Here is a 21,736-nt window from a genome sequence, read left to right on the forward strand (position 1 = left end):
TCCTTGGCCTTCTCCCCTTTGGGCATCTTGCTGGGCTAGAAGAGAGAACGTGTGTCTTCATTTTTTTCTATTAGTTTAACTCAAAGATAGTAGAGCTAAGCAATGTTTGCTCTATTCTATATTTTAAACTTGTATTATTGGGCATAGAAAAATGAATTGTTACACTTCACTGTTAAAGAACTGGCTATTTTATTAAATGTCCTTTTACTTATATTCTACTTTGTCTGATATTGGAGCACTTAAGTAACTGGAGAGTTTATACCAAGAATCCATGAAGAACCTCTGGAATATCAACAGGACATGTTATTGCTTGAAAGGGCCTAAAGATTAAATGAACACTCCCCAAAGAGTTCTACTCAGAGCCAGTAACCATGAAGGAAGATCATGGAAGTGCAAAATGAAGACATGAGACTTCCTGTCTATGGCTGTGATCATGGAAGTGCAAAATGAAGACATGAGACTTCCTGTCTATGGCTAAAGACACAAAAGTGAAACAAAACCAGAACCACAAAAACACTGACCACCGTCAAGGACTGGAGAATGTGATTCTACACTGATGGTAGAAAAGTACGGAAGGCAATTTGAGCAGAACCTAAAACAAAACAAAGCAAAACAAACAAAAAACAAGTAAGTCCCACTTGAAAAGACACACTGAATAATATCTATAAGGCTTATTCACAGCGGATCTGAACAGAAACCAACCCAATACCCACTAATAGCTAGGAAAAAGCAATTCAGATATTGAAGTATAGCCATAAGAGAAGAAATTGCTGTCACACCATCAACTTCACAGTACTGACAAAATAAAGTCATGTACAAAGAATACCTTGTATGTAAAAAGTTAAGGAGAAAAAAAAAAAACCTGGGTGATATAGGTCTAATTGGGTGAAGATATAAATGAGGCTTTTGAACTATGATTAATTTCTATTTCCTAATATCAAGTGACTAGAGGTGTCCACATGAAAAAAAAAAATCACTGTGCTTAAATTTACAGACTTTTCTGTATCCATGCTGTAACATAGTGTTTACAAGGTTTTTAGGATGACGTAACTATATGGGGAGGAGGATGAAGTAGAAGATAAACAGTGGGGACTATCTAAAGCCAAGTATGGCGCACACCTATAATTCCAGCACTTTGGAGACAGGAAGACAGCTGCAAGTTTGAGGGCCACCATGGCTATGAAGTGGGACCAACCATGTCTCAAAATCAAAACTGATCAACCAACCAAAACAAAACAAAAAAACTAGTCATAGTGTTAAAAATAAATAAAAGTGAAAAATGGTCACCCTTGGAGGCTGAGTGAATTATCTGGATGGTGGTTATTGTGTGTGTGTGTCTTTCAGTTTTCTGGTACTAAAATTCTTCCCAATGCAGCATATACATGACATGTTTATAGAGAAGGTCAAACATTTCAATGCTTCATAAGTGAAAAATGAATGACAGGTTTACAACACTAAGAGCAGCCTCTTACCATCAGTAGTGTCAAATCCAACACTAAGATTCACTCGCTAGACACAGGCCAAGGTTTTACAAATTAAGCCTAAAGGTATGAAATCAGGTGAGTTGGCATTGCTGTACTCACCCCATAGTTGTGAGGTGGGCGTCAATCACTGGCAGAGACACACTTCTCTCCAGCAGGGTTAGCAGCGGCACTGTTTACACACTTTCCCACTAGATGCTAAGAACTTCAGCCTATGGGCTTCATCTCAACAGGGGTTCTAGGTTATCTCCATGCATGGCCCTTGGTTGGAAGTATCGGTCTGCAGAACCCCTGGGCCCAGGCTTTTCGGTTCTGTTGGTCTCCTTGTGGCGCTCCTGTCCCCTCCAGGTCTATCTCCTCCTTCTTCCATAAGGTTCCCTGCACTCTGCCCAAAGTTTGACTATGAATCATCTGAGACAATCTTTTTTTTTAAATTTTTTATATTAGTTTATTTACTTTGTATCTCAGCTGTAGCCCCCTCCCTCACTCCCTCCCAACCCCACCCTCTTTCCCTCATCTCCTTCCTCCCCCTCTCTAAGTCCACTTATAGGGGAGGTCCTCCTCCCCTTCCATCTGACCCTAGCTTATCAGGTCTCTGAGACAATCTTAATGTGCACAAATACTGTATTTTCTTCTCATCTGTCAAGATTTTATACTTGCTTTTTTACTAGTTTCATTATGGAATACTTAAGCATTTTATTTGTATCTCTTCCATTTGGTATTTGCTGAGATTTGGGGGGTCTGTAAATTTAATTGTTAAATTAAAATTGAGAAAACATGAAAAAAAAAAAAAAAAAAACTTCAGGATACAGAGCAACATAAACTTGCCTTTAGAAGGCCACCCATGAAGTCTTTCCATTTCCTTCCTGACTTACTGCTGAGGTAAAACCAGCATTTGCCAGCAGTTTGTGACAATTATGCAGAGAATGATCAGCAGTGTCATCTGTGTTTTCAAACACTTGTCTACAGTCAGCCCTAAGAGAACCATCACACTACAGTACACTGGGATTCTCCTGGAAGACTGCTTCGCAGCCTCAAATGGTGAGGTGCTTAGTTATTAGATTAAAACAAGAAAGATGGGGCTGGAGAGATGGCTCGGTGGTTAAGGGCACTGTCTGCTCCTCCAAAGGACCTGGGCTCAGTTCACAGCACCTACATAGCACCTCACAACTGTCTGTAACCAATCCCAAGGGGTCTGACATCTTCACACTAATGCACATAAAATTAAATTATAAACAAAACAGAAAAAACCAAACAGACATTTGGAGACAGACAAGAGGATAAATATTTCTGCTGGCAGCCTTGGGGTAGCCTAGAAATCTGAAAATTTGCAGTTTCTTTATGCCTTAAAGCCTTTTCTGGGATACCATCTTTTAGGGTCTCCTGGCTAGCTGGTAGCATTTGTGAGATATAAACATTTGGTGAGGATTTTCTTAACTAAGAAAGAAATGCAAATTAAAAGGTATATGTCATAGAGTGTACATAGAGTGGAGTATGTCTTTAACCCCAGCACTGGGAAGGCAAAAAGATTTCTGTGAGTTCAAGGCTAGCCTGATTTACACAGTGAGTCCTAGGCCAGGTTTTGGAAAAAGAACATCTGGGTGCTAAAAGCAATTTTTGAATGTCAGCATTTAGGCACAAGAATAAAAAAAGGACAAGCAGAGGCAGTGTAGGTTATCCATTTTTTTTTTTTAATCGTAACAGAAAATAAGTATACAAGTTTGCTAAGGAGACATAGTAAAATTGAATGTGATGTACTTATGGAATCAATACATCAAGGTTATCTTGGTAGCCAGTGATTCTGAGTTCTGCATGAACAAGAATATCAAAGGCCCCTTTTGGAGCCCATTCGATAAAACTGATTTCACAACCACTAACTCATCATGTTCAGTCTCTGCTCCTTTGTGCACACAGCACATGCAGTCATTAATGGTGCCGGGGAGCCAGAGCTCATTTCCCAACACAGTAACCCAGGTCCAAACGCAGTTGCACAGGAGTCAGAGGCAGTTCCTCGGAAATGTCATTCACCCGCGTGCATGATAACGTTTCGAGTTTTTAAAAACTAGAACCACAGTCAAGGACACCAGCAGCACTGCGTGCTCGGTGCACGACTTCATGTAGTGCCTCTACAGGCATGTGGTGTTCACCGTCACACAGCCACATTCCTGAACCTGTCCAATTCCCGTCACGAAAACCTAGAATTCTCCTGAGACCTTGAGCTCGATACAGGAGGGCTATGTCTGGACGCCCCACACACTGTTAAGACTGGGCGTAGCGCACAGTGCCCGCAGGCTGCAAGCCCAGCTGCGTCCACACTGTTGTCCCCAGCTCCTTCAACAACCCAGTCTCCAAGACAGGGGGGCACATTCACTATTTAGCTGAAGAAAACCCACATGGCTCTCTTGGAGTCAAATGCACCTCAAGGCGGGTATGAGGAATGAGAATAAATGCAGCAGCTAAAGAAAGCTGCCACCGTGTGATGAATGCTATCCTGTAATGATGGTATGGATCTTAACACTACATTGTGATTGGTTTGGTTCCCACTACCATGGGTACACAAATGAAACTCAAGACGACTTTGTTAGAACAGCACGGCGAATGAGCCCAGTTTTAAATAGGTTCTTCATTAAAGGAAAAGATGGAGCCATAAAAGTCAAATTAGATGACTTCAAATGGTTTACATCCCAGGATGAATCAGGTTACACTGATTTAAGCCCAATTTAATTCAGGCAGGTTTTTTAACCACAAGAATAAGGACATTCTTAGTACATAATTAATAATTAAACCAACATATACACAATTAGCAATAATCCTATACAATATTAAATGTTTTAACATGTTTCAATTATCCTAGATCTAGTCAACTTGTTGCTGTTTTTTTTTTTTAAAAAAAAAACAAGCATAACTTTATTTTACAATGCACTTTGCATTTACGAATGTATTCTGTTCATTATCTTGTTTTGAAGCGGGTGCAGTTCTTGAGATGTTCTTTATGATCCGAACTCAACTGTATCTTCTGTGATCTTTTTGAATTCATAATTGCCTCTACCGTCCATATGCAGGTAGTACTGTGGGAGAGAAGGAAAGTCAGTAACTAAGAACAGGTGTGCTGGCCCCTGCAGGAGACTAACACAGACTTTTGCACTCTGCTTAGCCAGTGTACAGGCCTCCCACAAATGAGGATGTTTCCACAGCTCTGAACTGCAGTTCAGCCTGGGTGGCTCACCAGGAGAGCACTTGTCAGCTACCAATCTTCACTTTAAAGTCCTTTGTTCAGACTCAGCAGAGAAAAAAGGAGCTAAGCATGTGCCTTCTGAAGGCACAGAACAAAGGCCCCTGTTTTAGTGAGCTTTTACATATAGAGATTTGCTTTTGTCTGTTTATCTTCTGTATTGCTATTTGTTAGCTGCTCTTGTTGTTCCCCTCCTCCACATGATTGCTGTTCTCTAAAAAGCACAAGGCCTAGGGCTAGGACAGAGGGAAGGAAGAGAGGGAAGGGAGGAAGATAGGGAGAGAGGGAGGGAGGGATGGAAGAAAAGGAACAAGGGAGGAAAAGAATAAGTAACGGGAAGGGAAGGAACTCTGTTCTCGACAGTACCCCATCAACTTTAGGGATGCTACCAGAATATACAGCACTTCTGTGCCATTGCCAACGTCAGGACAGTATCTTTGTAAACTGCCAAGACTATCTAACAGATACTCTTTTATTGTACTAAAAATATACCATCTTCCTTTTAGTCCTGACCGCTACTGAAAATGCTCCTAAAATTTTGCCATTTAATTTTTAACACTTTCTCTGCTTCTGTCAAAGCTGAATGATAACAACACAGCTTACTGATCCATAGCTACTACACAGTAGGCACACTGAATACCCGAGACCTCACTGCTCTCTAAGCTCACTAGAGCTAGACACTGTGTACACTCTAGCTTTCAACACTGATGGCAGCAGTACTGATCAAAGTCCTACCATATACCGTAAAAAACTCAAAATCACTCTTTTCTTTAAGGCGTGTGCCTACAAGGCAACATAACCCCATGAGATCTAAAATCAGTCAGAGGTTCACAGGTTTAAATAAAATAAACATTCATCATTCCATACAAGGAAAGAAACACAAACCTCGTGGTGTTTCCACAGGGATTTTCTGTGTGATACTGTAAAGAGGGTGATGCCAACCTAATTCAAAGAAAAGGTTTACATTTATACCAGTAACAGCAAGCCATAAATTATACATACATTTTTAAGTTGTTAGGATACCATGTTCAGTTTCTACAGTAAAGAATTAATGTCAAATATATCCCCTAATTTGATTTGTTATGAAAACAGTAAGAAAATAATGGCAAAAGGCTAACAGGAAAACTAGCACCAGCACCCTGCAGCCAATGCTTTCAAGTGCAGAGTCATAATTCCCTACTGTAGAGTCTCATTTTGGAATGTGGCTTGGAGTTCGGATTTGGGAGTAACTGTTTCATTGCTTCTAGAAAGTTATAAGGCAGAATTCTTGATAGGTCTGCAGTAACATGTACAAATACTGAACTTAAGTGAGATAAAAATTTTAAGTATGTTTTGCAAGTTTGGATCAGGTTTTGCTACTCAGTAAGCTTGCTATAAAATTGTATTTTAAAATGTTTCAGTCTTGATCCAGCTTTCAGAAGTTCTAATGCACTTCAGATTTTCAGAGAAATGTCAACAGAAGCAACTGAAGTTGTTCTGGATCAGTGATTTTCAACTGAGGGGCAATATCTCTCTGGTGGACATTTTGGTAATGACTACAGAGTCCGTTTTTTTTTTTGTTTGTTTTTTTTTTTTTTTTTTTTTTGGTGGGGGAGTTGGGGGAGGAATGCTGAGAACAATGCTGCCATCTAATGGATAGACACCAGAAGTGCTGCTAAACCGAGTATAATGTCCAGGAGAGTCCCTGTCATTGCCCAGGAGTCACGCAGCCAATACAGATGAGGGTGAGAAACTGCCTACCGCAGGTCCTCAGCACACACCTTCCATGTCTGGGAGAATCAGCAAATTTTCACCATGGTTTTTCAAGTTCAATTTATTTTTGAAAAAGGACTTACTTATTTTTAATTTATGTGTATTAGTGTTTAGCCTGTATGTATGCAATTGTACCACCTCACGGGACAGTGTCCTCAGAGGCCAGAACCGGGCACCAGATCCTTTGGAACTGGAGTTACAGGCAGTTGTGAGCCACCATGTGGATGCTGGGAAATGAACCCAGGTAGTCTTGCAGCACAGCAAGTGCTCTTAACCACTGAGTCACCTCTCCAGATCCTAATTTTATTTTCATTATGATAATAATTTGAAAAGATTAACCTACGTAAATTCCACATAATTTCTACTACAAAATTTTATGACTATTCTGCTGGCATAAAGTTGTATCACTTAAACTGTGTCAAAAGTTTGGCTGCCATGTGCAATTTAGTTAGGACCATTTTAACTTTGTTAAAAATGAATTTCAACTGCATCAAAAACCTATTGAGACACTTTTTCTGTAATTGGATTAGACCTTGATTACAGTAAGCATACTGTATATTAGAATTATGAAAGCCAAAATACAAAAAGAAAATTTAAATGTTAGGATCTGAATACCAGATGTTACCTTTCCAAAATGAAATCTCATGCTCATGGTTTAGTTTTGGCAAAGAAGCAGCACTGTTCTCTTCAATGCTAAACATTCTGAACTGAGCTTAAGTGTTGCTTTATTTCATTTGTGAATTTACACTGTTTTTGTAGTGAGAAAAAGTTTCTAGGGCTGGCAAAAATGCCTTAGTGGGGAAAGATAGTTTCCACCAAGGCTGACAACCTACGTTTCATTCCTGGACTAACACGTGGAAAAGAACTGACTCCCACAGCTGTTCTCTGACCTACATGAGCTCTGTGGTATACACACATACACTAAATCAACAAATGGCTTTAAAGGTTCTAGACTTAAGGGTCCATTCCCTCATTCTCTGCTTCTTCATAATCAGTGCAATATTAAATTATCATCAAATAACTTTTCTTCCCTCAAATGAAATGTGTTTTACAGATTTACACAATGGTTACTACTGACTTCTCTTAATTTAAAAAATGATATACAGGTAAAGTTAATGAAACAAAAGAAAGATCAGAGGGCTTTTTTTGTGGGGAAGGGGTTGATTTTGCGTATGTGTGTGTTAACTCTGAGTATAAGTAATGAAGTAAAAGGGAATATATTTAAACACTAGGCCACGACTAAGAAATTACTAAAGAAAAGTATACTTAGAATGCATGGATAATGCCTTGTATTCAGACCTTATCTATAAAGCTGCATTTGGAATACACCGATAATCCTCGTTGTTCAGATATATTTGCTACCAGTTTAAAGACAACACCAGGCGCTACCTTTTAGCAGCAATCTTGTTGCTTAGAATTTTGGAACAGGTCTGTGGCTGGCCCTGGCACACGATACTCCGGCACAGCACCCGCGTCACGGCACTCACCTTCCGACAGTGGCTGTAAATGTAGTCTTCCACATCCACGCTAACCGCACTTGTGCATTCATCCAAAATCGCGAACTGGGGTTTGTGATAAAACAATCTTGCCATCTAAAGCATAAAAGGAAATAGTCTATGTAAATACAAGCTGGCCTCAAAATAAAACTAACGAGAAAGATAAATTTATTTCAGTAAATGTTTGGGGGAGTTTTATAGAGATGAAATATAAAAATTATCCTAATAAAAAAGCATTGCCTCCAGAGACAGAACTATTATAAATAGCCAGGTGTGACTCCTTTAACCCCAGCACTCAGAGAGGCAGAGGCAGGCATATCACTGTGAGTTTAAGACCAGCCTGCTCTACAAAGCAAGTCCAGGACAGCCAGGCTACACAGAAGAGCCCAAAAAACAAAAACAAAAACAACAACAACAAAAAAAGGAATATAAATAAAATGAATTGTTTTTTACTGTCACCTTAAATAAAAGAAAAATAGTAGAAATATTTATTGCTGAGAAAAAACCAAAAACTAGTGTGAGTCTTAACGTTCACTAGAGAAACAATTCTGTGTTTTAACCAAACCTTAAATTTCATATTCCAGCTGCTACTGCTTCAGTAACAGCATCTGCTGGCGAGCAACACGCACACTCTAGTGCTCCTGTCAGGTCGGTGCTATTGGCCTGGGGGTGCAGTGTCTGAAGCTCCTGCTGATCGTACAAATGAACTTGGGGTGCTAAGGCTTACATTTCTTTCACTAGCAAGAATGTGGAACGTTTTCCCTCACTTATACTCCAGGTGTTATTTTCTGGAAATGGGTCTGTCCCATTTGGACAGATCTTCTAAGAGACCTTCTTGTGGCAAAACCAACAGAAATGTTCCTACCTCTAATCAAGTTACCTTCTGGGAAACACTCAAGACACTCCTCCCTGGTGTAACTGAAGCTACTGGGAGTCCTCTCCCTTTGCTGTGTTCTCCTCCCTTTCTAGTACTTTCCCACTTGGCTATTAAGTTGTATATGTGGGGGTCCTCAGAACTCAATCCCAAATCCTCTTTCTTCTCTCAGAGCCAGGGCTGAATTTTCTGACCCTTCTCTTACCCGCCCTCTCACCCACCATCCTTTTCAGTCTCACGGGGTTTAAAGTTCATGCACTTTTCCTCGTCTCTGCCATGCCCTCATTCCAGAGAACACCCTGTCTCCTTTTCTTCATTCTCCATGTAACAAGGGAGCACCTACCACACATGTAAATAAAAGAACGCCACTTGACTTAAAGATTCTCATTTTCCCTTTCTCATCTCTAAGGTCCTATACCTAATCTGATTTCAGCATTCCAGACAGCACTGTCTCTTCCCAGTCAATGACTAATGTAGGATGTCCCAGGACTTAGAGACTGCGCATGTCACTCTCTTCTCTTCTTCTGTTTTGGCTGTGGCATTGTTTGTTTGGTAGAGGCTCTCACTCTACCTCTGGTGGGCCAGAACTCACTATATATAGCACAGGCTGAACTAAACTCATGGAGTCCTCCTGCTATGACTGCAGAACGCTTGGATCACACCTATGCTTCACAACAAGCCTTTTCTTTCCTGAATCTCCAGGCCTGACTCTGCTCCAGACGTTTCAAGTGTCTGCATAACGTCACTCTCTCAATCCAAGTGGGCCCTTTTTTATTGCAAGAGTCTGGACGTTGCAAATCTAAGTTTATCTTTCTTTGTGTGCTTGCCTAAAACGTAAGACTCACTAAAGTAGAAGCCATTATTAAACTACTACAATAAATCAACACTCACACAGCTGTTCCATTCAAGTATATAGCAAGTGGATAACTAAAACAAACTGCTTTTCTGGGGTTTGCATCTACGTACATGAGGTGGGGAAGAGGAAGCAGCAGATACTATCACATAGATAGCTCACTGACAGCATTTCACAAGTGCCTCTCTCTGCTCCTTAAATTATTCTCATCATGTGTGCATGTGTCCACTGCCCTCCATGCTGTCAGATATTTGATTCCACAAAACCAGGAAGTTATAAACCAACATACTGCCTGAGCTGAGCTTGATAAGCCACTTTTCACCGGTTCTGTCTGCTTGGCAAGCCTCAAAGCACTAAAGTGCATTTTCCTTGGTGACTGGGATATTCATAGTGATGATTCCATAGAACTGTTTTAAAGATATAATATGTTACCCTTGTTATTTGCTTGGCATATTGACTATCATCTACTAAGCACACAAAAATTAGCGGTCACTGACCTGAACAACTTATCTTTTTCAAACAAAGTAAGTTCTCCTGTTGAGAGTTGTAAAGCAGTAAGGTAGAAAACTGAAGACTGGGGCTGGGAGACAGCTCAGCGGGTACAGTGCCTGTTGTGCACACAGGAAGACCCGAGTTCAAATAAAATAAAAAAGCGGGGCATGGTGGCATCCACCTATAATCCAGAGGTGGGAGACAGAGAAAAAGAATCCTGTGGGCTTCCTGGCCTGCCAGCCTAGCAACTGATGAATTCCAGATTCAATGCACAAACTGTCTCAAAAAGTAAATACACAAGACAGATGGTGTAGACCTCTGCAGTCACCGACGGCTGTGAGCTTCCATGTGGGTACGAGGCATACTGGGTCCTATGAAAGAGCAAACTGTGCTCCTGACTACTAAGCCATCCCTCTAGCCTATATTCTTGATTCCCAATTGTCGAAGGCCCAGCTCTCTGCAACAGTACCATCCCTGGGCAGGCAGACCTGGGCTGAACAAAGCTGAACATGAGCCTGGATGCATGGGAGAAAGAAGCATTCTTTATGGCTTCTGCTTCAAGCTCCTACCTCAAGCAGGAGCCTTGACTTCACTAGATGATAAACTGTAACACATAAAGCTTATTCTATTTGTTTTCCAAATTTGCTTTGGTCATGGAAGTTTTCGCACCAAAAGCAAACTGGGACAGAAAATGGCACCAGGCAATAGGATCTTGATACAATGGACCTGACCATGTTGGGTTTTGGAAGGATTTTGGAAGCATTTGAAACTTGGAACTGGAAATGCTATTTGCTGCTCAGAGCTTAATGGGCTGTTGTGTGGGAGCTTGGAAAATAAATGAGGATGGGATGGGATACTGGAGGACTAATTGCTGGGCAGGAGGGAAAAAAAAACTTTTTTCAATAACTTTGTTATAAAAATGTAAAGTGTCGCCAATTCTTCTTTATACTAGGAAAGTTTTAAAACTCTAAGTAACTTTAGGAGTGGGTTAATGAGCAGAGAAACAAAGCTACAAGTAACAGTGAGGGAAAACAAGAAAAAACAATAGAAGAACTGATGTTTCCAATACTTTCAGCTCTTCATGAAGAGCAGGAGAATGAGGCGACAGAGCTACCTACAGGGAAAGCTCCTGAAAGAAGTGGTCACCCATGGTCCTCACAGGGGCGATGCATCCTAGGAGGACATTTTCTAGACAATGTATCTTAGGAGGACACATTCTGGACATTTCCAGAAAGTACCCCTTAGGATACTCTCACATATCATAGACTTTCAGCTTTCCCTTTCTCAGAACAGCAGTATTCCTAATACATTTTTCAGAATTCCAAATCTATGTGAACTTAAACATTTCCTAGCATTTTTATGACAATTTAAACTAATACTATAACACTTGCTGAATAAAAGACAAAACCTTGTTTCTAGAGTAGTCAGATTCTGGATTCTAACAGTGACTGTAAGCAAGCATTTGGTACCAGTCTTGAGAGGACACTGACCGCCATTCTTTGTTTTTCTCCTCCACTGAGTACATCCATCCAGTCTTGAACACTGTCCCAGCCTCCTTCCCGCTCAAGGATATGGCCCAATTGCACATTATCCAAGTACTCCTTCAGTACCTTTACACAAAGATGAAAGATATATTAGAAGCTAACGTCCCATCCTGTCTCACTTTCTTGTTTAGACTAGCTTAGTAACTCTATGACAAGCTACTTGGACAGTTAGGTGCTCTTCAGGAAAGAAATGGCACAAAGCTGACCTGAACTGTCTGGCCCTAGCCATACTATCCTTGAAAAAATGTCCATGAGCTTAAAGACAGTACACTATCATATACCCAAAGGAGGGGGCAATGAGAGACAGCAGTGTCTGTCATGACGGTTAAAACATACCATGAGCAACACTTAAAACATGCCGTGAGTAACATCTGAGCAAAACAGCTATCTTCTTACTGCCTCTTGGAGAGTTATAACAATGGTTTGGAAGGCATTACAGAATAGGCCACACTATCTGATGTTTCAAATGACGAAGAAACTAAAGGGGGGGGGGGGGCACGTGCAGTGCATGTAGGATATAAGTACCCCTTACTTGGTCAGATATCCCCTTCTTCTTCTGATCTTCTTTTCCATCTGGATATATCACTTGGTCTCTCAGTGTTCCCAGGGTCATATAGGGCCGCTAGCAGTGACAAGAATCATTAAAGGTATGCTTTAAAATATTAAACAAACTTAGTTAAAAAAATAGCTCCAAAGTCTTACCTGAGGAACATAAAACAACTTTCCTCTCTCAGGTTTAGTAAGACGTCCTCCAAAAAGAGGCCATAACTATAAATGCAAAGAAGAGACATAAGTGACCGTGAAATTCATAACCTAACAGTGTTACAAAATAAGACAGCAAGCTTTGGAAACCAGTATGGACATACTTCACCAAGAACACGGAAGAGAGAACTCTTTCCACAGCCATTTGGACCACAAATGAGAACGTTGGCCCCAGACCGAACCTGAAAGATAATTATTCTCTGAATTAACTACATCAAATGAATAAGTATTTATGATTGATATTTCCTTAGAGTCAAAGAGGTCTTTGCTAATTCTTAGCTTCTAATTTTATCTGTAAATGAAGTGTTAGGTACAACTATGCAGCGATATGGTCAAAGATTTTTTCCTTCTGCTTACTTTCAATTTTTACTATTTCCTTTTTTCACTTAAAAACCATTATTTACTTAGACTGTGTAATAATGTAGTCTTAATCAGAATGCAAAATTTGAAAACTTAAAAGATCTGAGGATTCTTGAAAATAATAATTAGGTATATTCATGTCAATAAACATATTTTTAACTGAACTGCAGAGTCTTTTACGTAAAGGTCTATAATCACTTAACAATATGTCACAAATATTCCTCTAGGTCACTGTATCTATGTCGCTCTTGCTCATCCATTTGATGCCTGTAGTACATACTAAGAAGATACCTAACATACCTAAGTGCTCCCCAATGATTAGGTACGTAAATCATCTTTTATTTTGCTTTTTTAGATGGAATTGTGCATAATTTCTGTGCCAGCAACAATATGTATAATAAAATAAGTAAATTAAATTGTATACTACCATGCTCCATGGTATCCCACGCACCATGGAGAAAACTAGAGTAACGTAAGAAAACAGGAGTGGGTGCAGGCGCTGCAGATGTCAGAGTGACAACTGGGAAAAACTTGCAGACATGTTAGAAGCTTGTCAGGAGTAACCACTCCTGTCCACCCACAGCTAGCAGTTATGCAGACAAGAGACAGGAATGAGCCTTTCCTCACGGAACACACAAGTTCTGCTGGAGAAGACAGCAAAGGGAACAGCAGCAGTTACTGGGCTCAGAGAGGTATGAGGTGGGGAGAAGAGGCCGTGGCCAGAAAATCCTTTAGGAGTGCAAGAAAAAAGTACTCCAAGCCAACTGAGGCTCCTACAGTTGATAAAACAGACATCAGCTTCATTCAACATAGCCAAAGGACAGGAACAGCCCTAGCAGGTGAACAGGTAAACAGAATGTACTAAATGCACATAATAAACACTACTCAATGTAGTGACAATTCTGGATTTTTGATTTCTTTCAAAAACACAGAAATATTATAAGTATTTTTGTTTTAATCCCAGGTGTAGGGACACAGGGCCACTTCAGGCTGACCAGCAGCACCTGACTATGATTTGCCTCACACTTAGCAGAGGCATGTTTTTGAAAGCTGCAGATAGTTTCTGCAATTGTGTGACACTTGGAATTCTGCGAACTTTTCAGAGGCTATATAAATCTCAGGGCCTCCAGAGAAGAGGTCAGTGGTTGTTGGTCATTTAGGTAGGTTGTTTGCAATTTGTTAATAGCTCTGGTCAAAGAAACAAAAGGAAATAAATTAGATTCAGGGATTTTCATAATTCCTCTCCCCTCTATCTTTGTTTCTCTATCTAGTTTTAGGGGTGAAACTGGGGGAGGGAGGGACAAAGGTGGGAAAAAGAACCCATAAAGTAGCAATCATCAGCTACAACTCAACTTAAAAAGGGGTACACTATTCTTGTACTGAGAGCTTAGAAGGATGCAGGTAGAAATCTCAGTGTGCTTAGAAAGCCCACTTGTTTAGCTATAGGACAGCACAACAGACAAGCAATTGGAAATGTGTGTTCTCTGATGCCCAAATCTGTTATGACTTTCCAAAAGAAGGAATCCTGATTTTCATTAAGTAATCCAGACAGGCACGAATAAGTATATTATAAGGAACTGGAAAAAAAAAAGTTTATCCCATAAAGAAACTCTATGTTAAGGAAAATAGTGGGAAGACAAAACAAGGCCAAATCTAATCTAGAGGTAAGTCTGAGAGACAGAAAAGGGATTCTTAACAGCAGACCAAAAGGACAAGGAGTCAGAGAGTTTCAGTGAAAGAGAAATGGGGATCAAAGGTAGATACCAGATGAACCAGGAACACAATTATGAGAGGGGAAAAAAAGAGACCATGGAAAATCTAGGAAAACTAGGGACTCAGAAAGACTTGGTCAATGAAACTAAAACAAAAGCAAGCAGTGGTGATGACTCTCATGACTGAGCAGAGTTCAAGGGCTGGCAAGCTATGGTAAGGAGGAGCAGCCGCCCTACTAATGCAGCACCAGTTAATGGGAAAAGGCTTCTCACCACTGGCTGTCAGTATTTGCCAACCAAAATACACAGTTCCTCGTGTTAAAGGAAGTATGATAATGATAAAACACTCACTGGTAAGTTCAAAGCATTCTGCATAACTAACATTTTCTAGTTCTCTTAGTTTAAGACAGTAGATATATTTAGTAAATATAAGCTAGTAAGAACAGAAAACTAAAGAAATACCTAGAATTATAGCATTTAAATACATTAGGTTCCTTATTTTATAAGCTATCAGAAAACAATACCATGAAAGCAGCTAGAAAACAATCTTTACATTAAACACTTACATATTAAAATATATAAGTATAATGGGCACAAACAGAGAAGCATTCTAGAGTAGGACTGTCCAATTCAGCCGTACATGGCTACTTAAATCAAGCTAATTAAATACACTCTATAATTGAGTCATCCAGTGCACTTGTTCAGTGCTCACCCGGGCTACTGAGCAGTACAGAGTTCTCCTGGGACATGCTGTCCTACAGGAGAGTATCCAGAACTTAAAGAGATCATTTGTATGATAGGAATGAAAGTGTTACTAATTTTTAAGACTGCCAGCTCAGAAAGTCTCAACAGTCAAATAATCTAAACAGCAATCCTCAAAATTCAAGACACAGATCACACACAAAAAGTCATTGACTGCCTTTGATTTCATATCACCACTTTAATTAGAAAAACATACTGAATCAGTATCATTGTTTAATTTGTCTGACAACTTTCTTGGAATAGCTACACAAGGCAAAATCGTGTTGCTAGTTTTTCAGGGGCTACTGAGATGCTCAGTAGGTAAAGATGTGTCCTGTCAAACCTGGTGACCTCAATTCACACAGTAGATGCCCTGAAGCCCACACAGCAGAGGAAGAGAACCTAGTCACTCAAATTGTGTTCTGTCCTTGACATATTCACCCCAAAACACCACATAAAATATAAACAAAAGGTAAAGAGAGAGACTGACTTTGTATTGTTTGTACGCATATAAACCTTCTTACATAAACAAAAAAAATGCCTTTGATTTAGATTTTTTATTTAAGGAGATTAAAGTTATATTTGTGTTTAAACATTCATTATACATAGTAATTCTAATTAGATACATTTTGTGATGGACTTCATTCACAAAGAAAAGTTTTAAGACTACTCTTTTTCGTTTGTGTGTGTGCATACCTGTATAAGCTTAGGTTACCATTGTGTGTGCAGAGACTAGGAGAGAATGTCGGATCTCTCAGAATTGGAGTACCAGTTAGCAGCCACATGAGTGCTGGGTACAAAAGCTGGTTCCTCTGTTAAGACATTTCTCCAGCAAAACAGTAGTAATCTCTGAGATTTTTAAGCCACTCCGTTTTAAGAAAAGTGAGATTTCTAGATGATTCAAAGAGTTACTTTCAAATGTAACTGTATGGATTTATATAGAGATAACTCAAACCTTAAAGTTAAGTTAAATAACCAAATTTTCAGTTCATATTTTAAAGATGATTTAAACTCACATGAACATTTTAAAACTTACTTCAAAACTAAGATCTTGGATCAAGATATCTCCATTTGGTGTTGCTAAAGGAACATGATCAAACCTAAACAAAGATTAATTAAAAAGAGAGACATTAAAACATGTAAGGAACTCAATACCCCAAATAGAAATAACCCAACACAGCAATAGCCCATTTAGGCATTTCATGAAAGAATACACTCAGACAACAAAATACAACTGAAAAGGTTGTTAAGATCTCTACCCACCAGAGAAATTCAAATCCAAACAGTAATGAGCATCAGCCATTAAGGATGGCAGTTATTAAGACAAAGGTAAGTGCTGGAGGATGCAGAGGAAGGGAGCCCTTACTGTAGCTAAGGATGCAATTACACAGCAATAAAAGGAAAGCTCGAAAAAATAAAGATTTAACTGCTCTAAGTTCTCTGCTTCAGAGAACACTCCTATTGCGCGTGGCTATCCAAAGGAACAAAGCGATTGTCGCAGAGTGCTATCTACACTCCCATACCCACTGTAGTTTTTATTCCACAAACCAACTGGGGAACTCCCTTAACGTCTTTCAACTGATAAAAGAATAAAGAATATAGCGTATGTGTAAGCACACACTCACACAAAGAAGTAGTATTCAGCCTTTAAAATAACAAAACTAAACTAAACCTGGGGTGCTGTAGAGATGGCTCCATGGGTAAGAGCACTTGTTCTCACAGAGGCTTCAAATTTGGTTCCCAGCACCCACATCAGGTGGCTCACAACCATTTGTAACTCCAGTTCCAGGGAATTCAATGCCCCTTTCTGTCTCCACACACACCTCACAAACATGGTGCACATGCAGACAGGCAGGAACACAGGAAAGCACACAAATATCTTTTCTAAACTGCTCAAAACCACAAACATTTTTGAAAGGACTAACTGGATCATTTTAGATGGTAGAGAGCATCATGGTAAGCGAAGTAAGACCGAAAAAGAAACAGTTCATATATAACTTATACTTCGAAGCTAAACTAGTTAAATTCGTAGAAGAGTGTGGTAGTAGTTGCTAAAAGCTGAGGGAAGAGAAAATGGAGGCGGTATCACTCAAAAAGGATAAAAGCACTGATCATGAAGGAAGATGAGTAAGTTGAGGGGGTCTAACCAGCAGCACAGGGGCAACAGTTAGAAATATGTTCTACACACACGAGATGACATACACATACACAAATTATAAGAGATACAATAATTAGCTGAAACATGGACATCATTTTACAATGTATATGTAATATCAAAACATCAAAAATACCTTAAATATATGTAACTTTTAATGATATTCCAAAGATACTTAAAAAATTTTTAAAGTCAATTTTAAATCACATGTAACTACAAGCTGAAGAGAAAGGCTGCCATGAAGTGTAACAAATTCATATAATACAGCATAGCCTTTTTCTATACATACTTTATAATGTTGTCTGCATTGATGATTTCTCCAGCACCAGGTATCAAGGGAATAACTTGTGCTCCTTCAATACCTTAAACGGAAAACAATTAGTAAGACATCATCTATTAGGAAAAACTTAAAGCTGTGACTGGAAACTATGTTTATACTTACCCTTTTCCTGCTGTGACACCATTGTGCGTTCATATTTGCCATGATTTAAATCCTTTAGTACTTGCATTAATTCTGTAATCCGAGCCGTAAAACTAAAATTTAATAGAAACCATAATCACAAGTCCAGGCTATTAAGTCTTTTATATAAACTGAAATGTCTTAAATTATAACTTAACTAAAAGGACATAACCTACTAAAGAAGTCTCATCAGCATAAAATATTAATGTTAACCACACATGTCCTACTTTGCCTCAGTAACAGAGAAGGAACAGGGGAATAAGGAAAGAAGTTTCACAGGTTCCTCATCCCAATAACACCCCACAAAAGGCAAGACAACAGTGTCTCCTTGGTCACTGGCAAGTATACTTGCTACTCCACTCTGCAGACACAGGAAGGCTGGGTCCTGAGAGGCCGCAGTGACAGTGACCTCATGTCACACACAAGGCTCGCCTTTCTATCAGAGGGAACAATACACTGATCATACTATTTCTGTACAAATGGGCAAACTGGGAATATTTCCACTCTCATATTCTGAAGAGGGGAAAAGATGAAGAATTCTTAATATATGATGGAAATCACTGGAACAATAGAAATAAATCCAGTGGCAAGAAGTTGAGGGGTATAAGAAGGACATGAAGGTCAAAGAGTTTTCTTATCAGAGAAGCAAAAGGAGATATTTATTTCTCTGTCTGTCTGTTATAAACAGCAAGCGAAATTCCCCATAGGAAACCTTGGGAAGTGATAGGTACATTCATACTCTTGGTGTTGGTATTTTCACAGAAGCATATTTGTCTCTATATTCATGAATTTTGTATGCATTAAGTATGATGTTTTTAACATACCAATCATTCCTTTAAAAAAAATGTTTTTGGGGATGGTAGAAAAAGGAAGCCCTGCAAGGAAAGTCCAAATGCATGGACTTAATCACGTCTGAGAAAAGTTACTAACAAGCACAGCACAAGGCAGCTTCTCAAGTACAAGAGTCCTCACAGTGTTCACGACTATCTTATTAGGAAGACAGCAACAACTACAGCAGCGTGAACCCGGGGACAGACGTCACAAGCCTTTGAAAGGCCTTAGGTCAGGAAATTTCCTTAGGTAATCCAAAGTCCGGGGCGCTTCTCATACCCTGGTATTGTGTTTTAGGTTTCTGCCATCTACTGTAGCTTCTGAGAATGTTAAATCCCACGTGATCTAAGACAAAGTTGCTAGGAAATAAACTACAACCACCTACAGATGTCACAATGTAATTTAACTTTTATTCATTAAAACCAACCTCTATTCATTTAGCCGAGATGCTGACTTAAACCTGTAGTTGAGAACAAAAATGTTCAAATGTAAAACTTCTACTCAGTAACTTAAATTTCTGTAAGAAAAGGCTGCCAAGAACCATCATTTTCTAGCTTACCTAAGGCCAGTGTCCATGAAACACAGTAAACAGGACAATTCTCTAGCTAAGACTGAAAACAGCTGTCTTCAGGACACATGAAAAGTTCACTGAGAGAGTTAATTTTCTATCAAAACCAGCTTTCTAGAGTAGGAATGTCAGTGGCTCACTTATCTTAATCTCAACTGCGTACCAGCATTATAAGAATAATATATGTTGAAAAATTATTCTATGCAATTGCTTATTATTGCAAATCTTACCCAGCCAATCTAGTCATTTCACGCCCAGCCAAAACTATACGACCCAAAGCTTGAGACATTCTCAAAAGCATTCTTCCACTTTGGTAGTAATCCTTAAAGAGAAATGAGTATTAGATTTTGCTCACATTTCTAAAATAAAAGCAAAGCCTTGATTCTGAGTTTTCCCTTCAGGAGTATTCTCACGTTACCTCCAGGAGCTCCGAATGTGTACTATGAAGATGTCGAGGGTGCGACAGATCTAGGAAAGGACGACTGACAACCAGATACCCGACTACAGTGGCAACATCTGGAACAAAAGAGGGAAGATTTTAAGTACCACAACTTCACTTTTCCCACAAATCATGTTGCACCATCTGTTTTAAAACATACTTACATTTGGCAATGATGCTATCAATGAAACCCATAGAAAACCGAAAGAAAATGAAATTATGTAGGTGTTCCACCTGACAGAGAACAAAAGTGTATTTTTTAACAAATAAAAAACTAAGAATGAAACATAGTTAATTTACAAATATATACCGAGTAGCTATGATCCCTGTCTCTACTGTACACCACGCAACAAGCACAATGCTGGGCAGAAAGCTGGTGTCAGACACACACTTCATCAAACCATGTTTACGTAACAACATTGTTTCCATTACATATAATAGTATAAGGTTTCCAATACTGCCAAGCACGTATATACCCAAACTCATCAATCACCAAAACAAAAAGGAAGAATGAGAAGCCATTTCAAATTGGTTTGTCAGAGAAGGTAAAGCTGTAATAAGGTGCGCATGAGCTGAAGGCTGAAGAAAAAAACAAAAAACAAAACAAAACAAAATAACGCTGTAAAAAGCTGGTGTGTAGACTGCAGTCTTTTGGAAAAGGGCTTTAGATGTTCTTATCAGTGAACATTCTAAAAACTCGTCATGTTAGACGCCCAAAATCCAATTTTTGAAACAGCCTAAGACAATTTTAATATTACAAAAATATGTATTTAGTATCACAAATTTCCATTAAAATATTAGCTCCCTGGAGGCAGGGTTTCAGCCCTCACACTCACCACCTATGTATCATTGGCATCTATGCACCCTACCTGGCACTGAATGTCACTGAATGAGTAAAGCCATCTAAATGCAAAATCTCCAAGCAGCAAAAACAACACAAACTTAAACTGTCATATTCCAAATATGAGGTCAACAAACTAGGAGCCACAAAACCCAGCATGCCACTTGTGCTGCAAATCTTTTCTTGGCACAGCCACAGCCACTCATATATGTATTATAGTTCCAACAGAGACTACATACTCAGGAAACTTAAAATATACAGACTCCTGTCTTTCACAGAAAAAGCTTGTTGAACCCGCTCTACAAAATAGTCTCCACCAATCTGTGGGAATCATTAAATCGGAGCTCTAATAGCAACTATTGCCAAAATGCACAAGATTATTTTAGTAAATCAACCTATTTTATAAATGGAGTATTTAATGTTGATGCAGTAGTTTTTAAATTCATTTTTAGTTTAAAACAGTTTAAAGACTTGCTTTTAAAAATACATCTTTATCCATATATATATGTATTCACACACACACATATATACATATATATATATATATATACACACACACACATATATATATATATACACACACACACACATATATATATATATATATATACACACACACATACACACATAGAAAAAAAAACCCATGACCCTCAAGTATTTATCTTACCAGTTTTCGGAAGACTGAGTGAATTGTCTGCTTTTCTCGTTTATTCCCATTGTAAAAGGCAATTTCTTCACTGTTAAGGAAAATAATTAGTAATTAACGCCAATGTTATCTCACCCTCACCCTGAAATGCAACTGAAATACAGTGTTTAATGAATAAACATGTGTATATGGACATCTTGGGCCAGTGAGATGGCTCAGGGAGTAAAAATGCTTGCTGTGTGAGCCTGCTAACCTGAGTTCATTCACCCAAACCTTACATAGGTTGAAGGAGAGAACAAATTCCACAGAGCTGTCTTCTGACCTCCGAAAGCACTCAGTAGCAGGTTCCTCCTCAGTAATAATAAAACAAATGATAAATGGGTATCTTGTCACTATGAGAATACCTGTCATAAGCCAAGCCCAAGACTATACTTGAGATCCAGTTCCTGGCAAAGCTGATAGGACCACAAGAGCACACAACTGACTGAATCCCCGAC

At 39.1% G+C, this 21,736-nt stretch overlaps 1 protein-coding gene across 2 annotated transcripts in view; it reads right to left on the minus strand.

Moving 5' to 3' along the window:
• Positions 1–3,151: 3,151 nt before the first annotated feature.
• The window catches only part of Abcd3 (ATP binding cassette subfamily D member 3), a 56,585-nt gene continuing 38,000 nt past the window's right edge, over positions 3,152–21,736 (minus strand). For both annotated transcript variants that reach the window (XM_055628107.1, XM_055628108.1), the window contains 14 exons: positions 21,261–21,330; positions 19,917–19,986; positions 19,732–19,829; positions 19,544–19,635; positions 17,897–17,988; positions 17,744–17,816; positions 16,336–16,399; positions 12,591–12,668; positions 12,427–12,492; positions 12,257–12,346; positions 11,671–11,790; positions 7,953–8,057; positions 5,599–5,655; positions 3,152–4,549 (listed from right to left, as the gene is read on the minus strand). In XM_055628107.1, the coding sequence (XP_055484082.1) occupies positions 4,472–4,549; positions 5,599–5,655; positions 7,953–8,057; positions 11,671–11,790; positions 12,257–12,346; positions 12,427–12,492; positions 12,591–12,668; positions 16,336–16,399; positions 17,744–17,816; positions 17,897–17,988; positions 19,544–19,635; positions 19,732–19,829; positions 19,917–19,986; positions 21,261–21,330 (1,153 nt within the window). In that variant the 3' untranslated portion in view covers positions 3,152–4,471. The remainder of the gene's footprint in view (positions 4,550–5,598; positions 5,656–7,952; positions 8,058–11,670; positions 11,791–12,256; positions 12,347–12,426; positions 12,493–12,590; positions 12,669–16,335; positions 16,400–17,743; positions 17,817–17,896; positions 17,989–19,543; positions 19,636–19,731; positions 19,830–19,916; positions 19,987–21,260; positions 21,331–21,736) is intronic.

Source organism: Psammomys obesus, unplaced genomic scaffold (genome assembly GCF_907164565.1).
Source record: "Psammomys obesus unplaced genomic scaffold, mPsaObe1.curated_primary_1811, whole genome shotgun sequence".
NCBI lineage: Eukaryota > Metazoa > Chordata > Mammalia > Rodentia > Muridae > Psammomys > Psammomys obesus.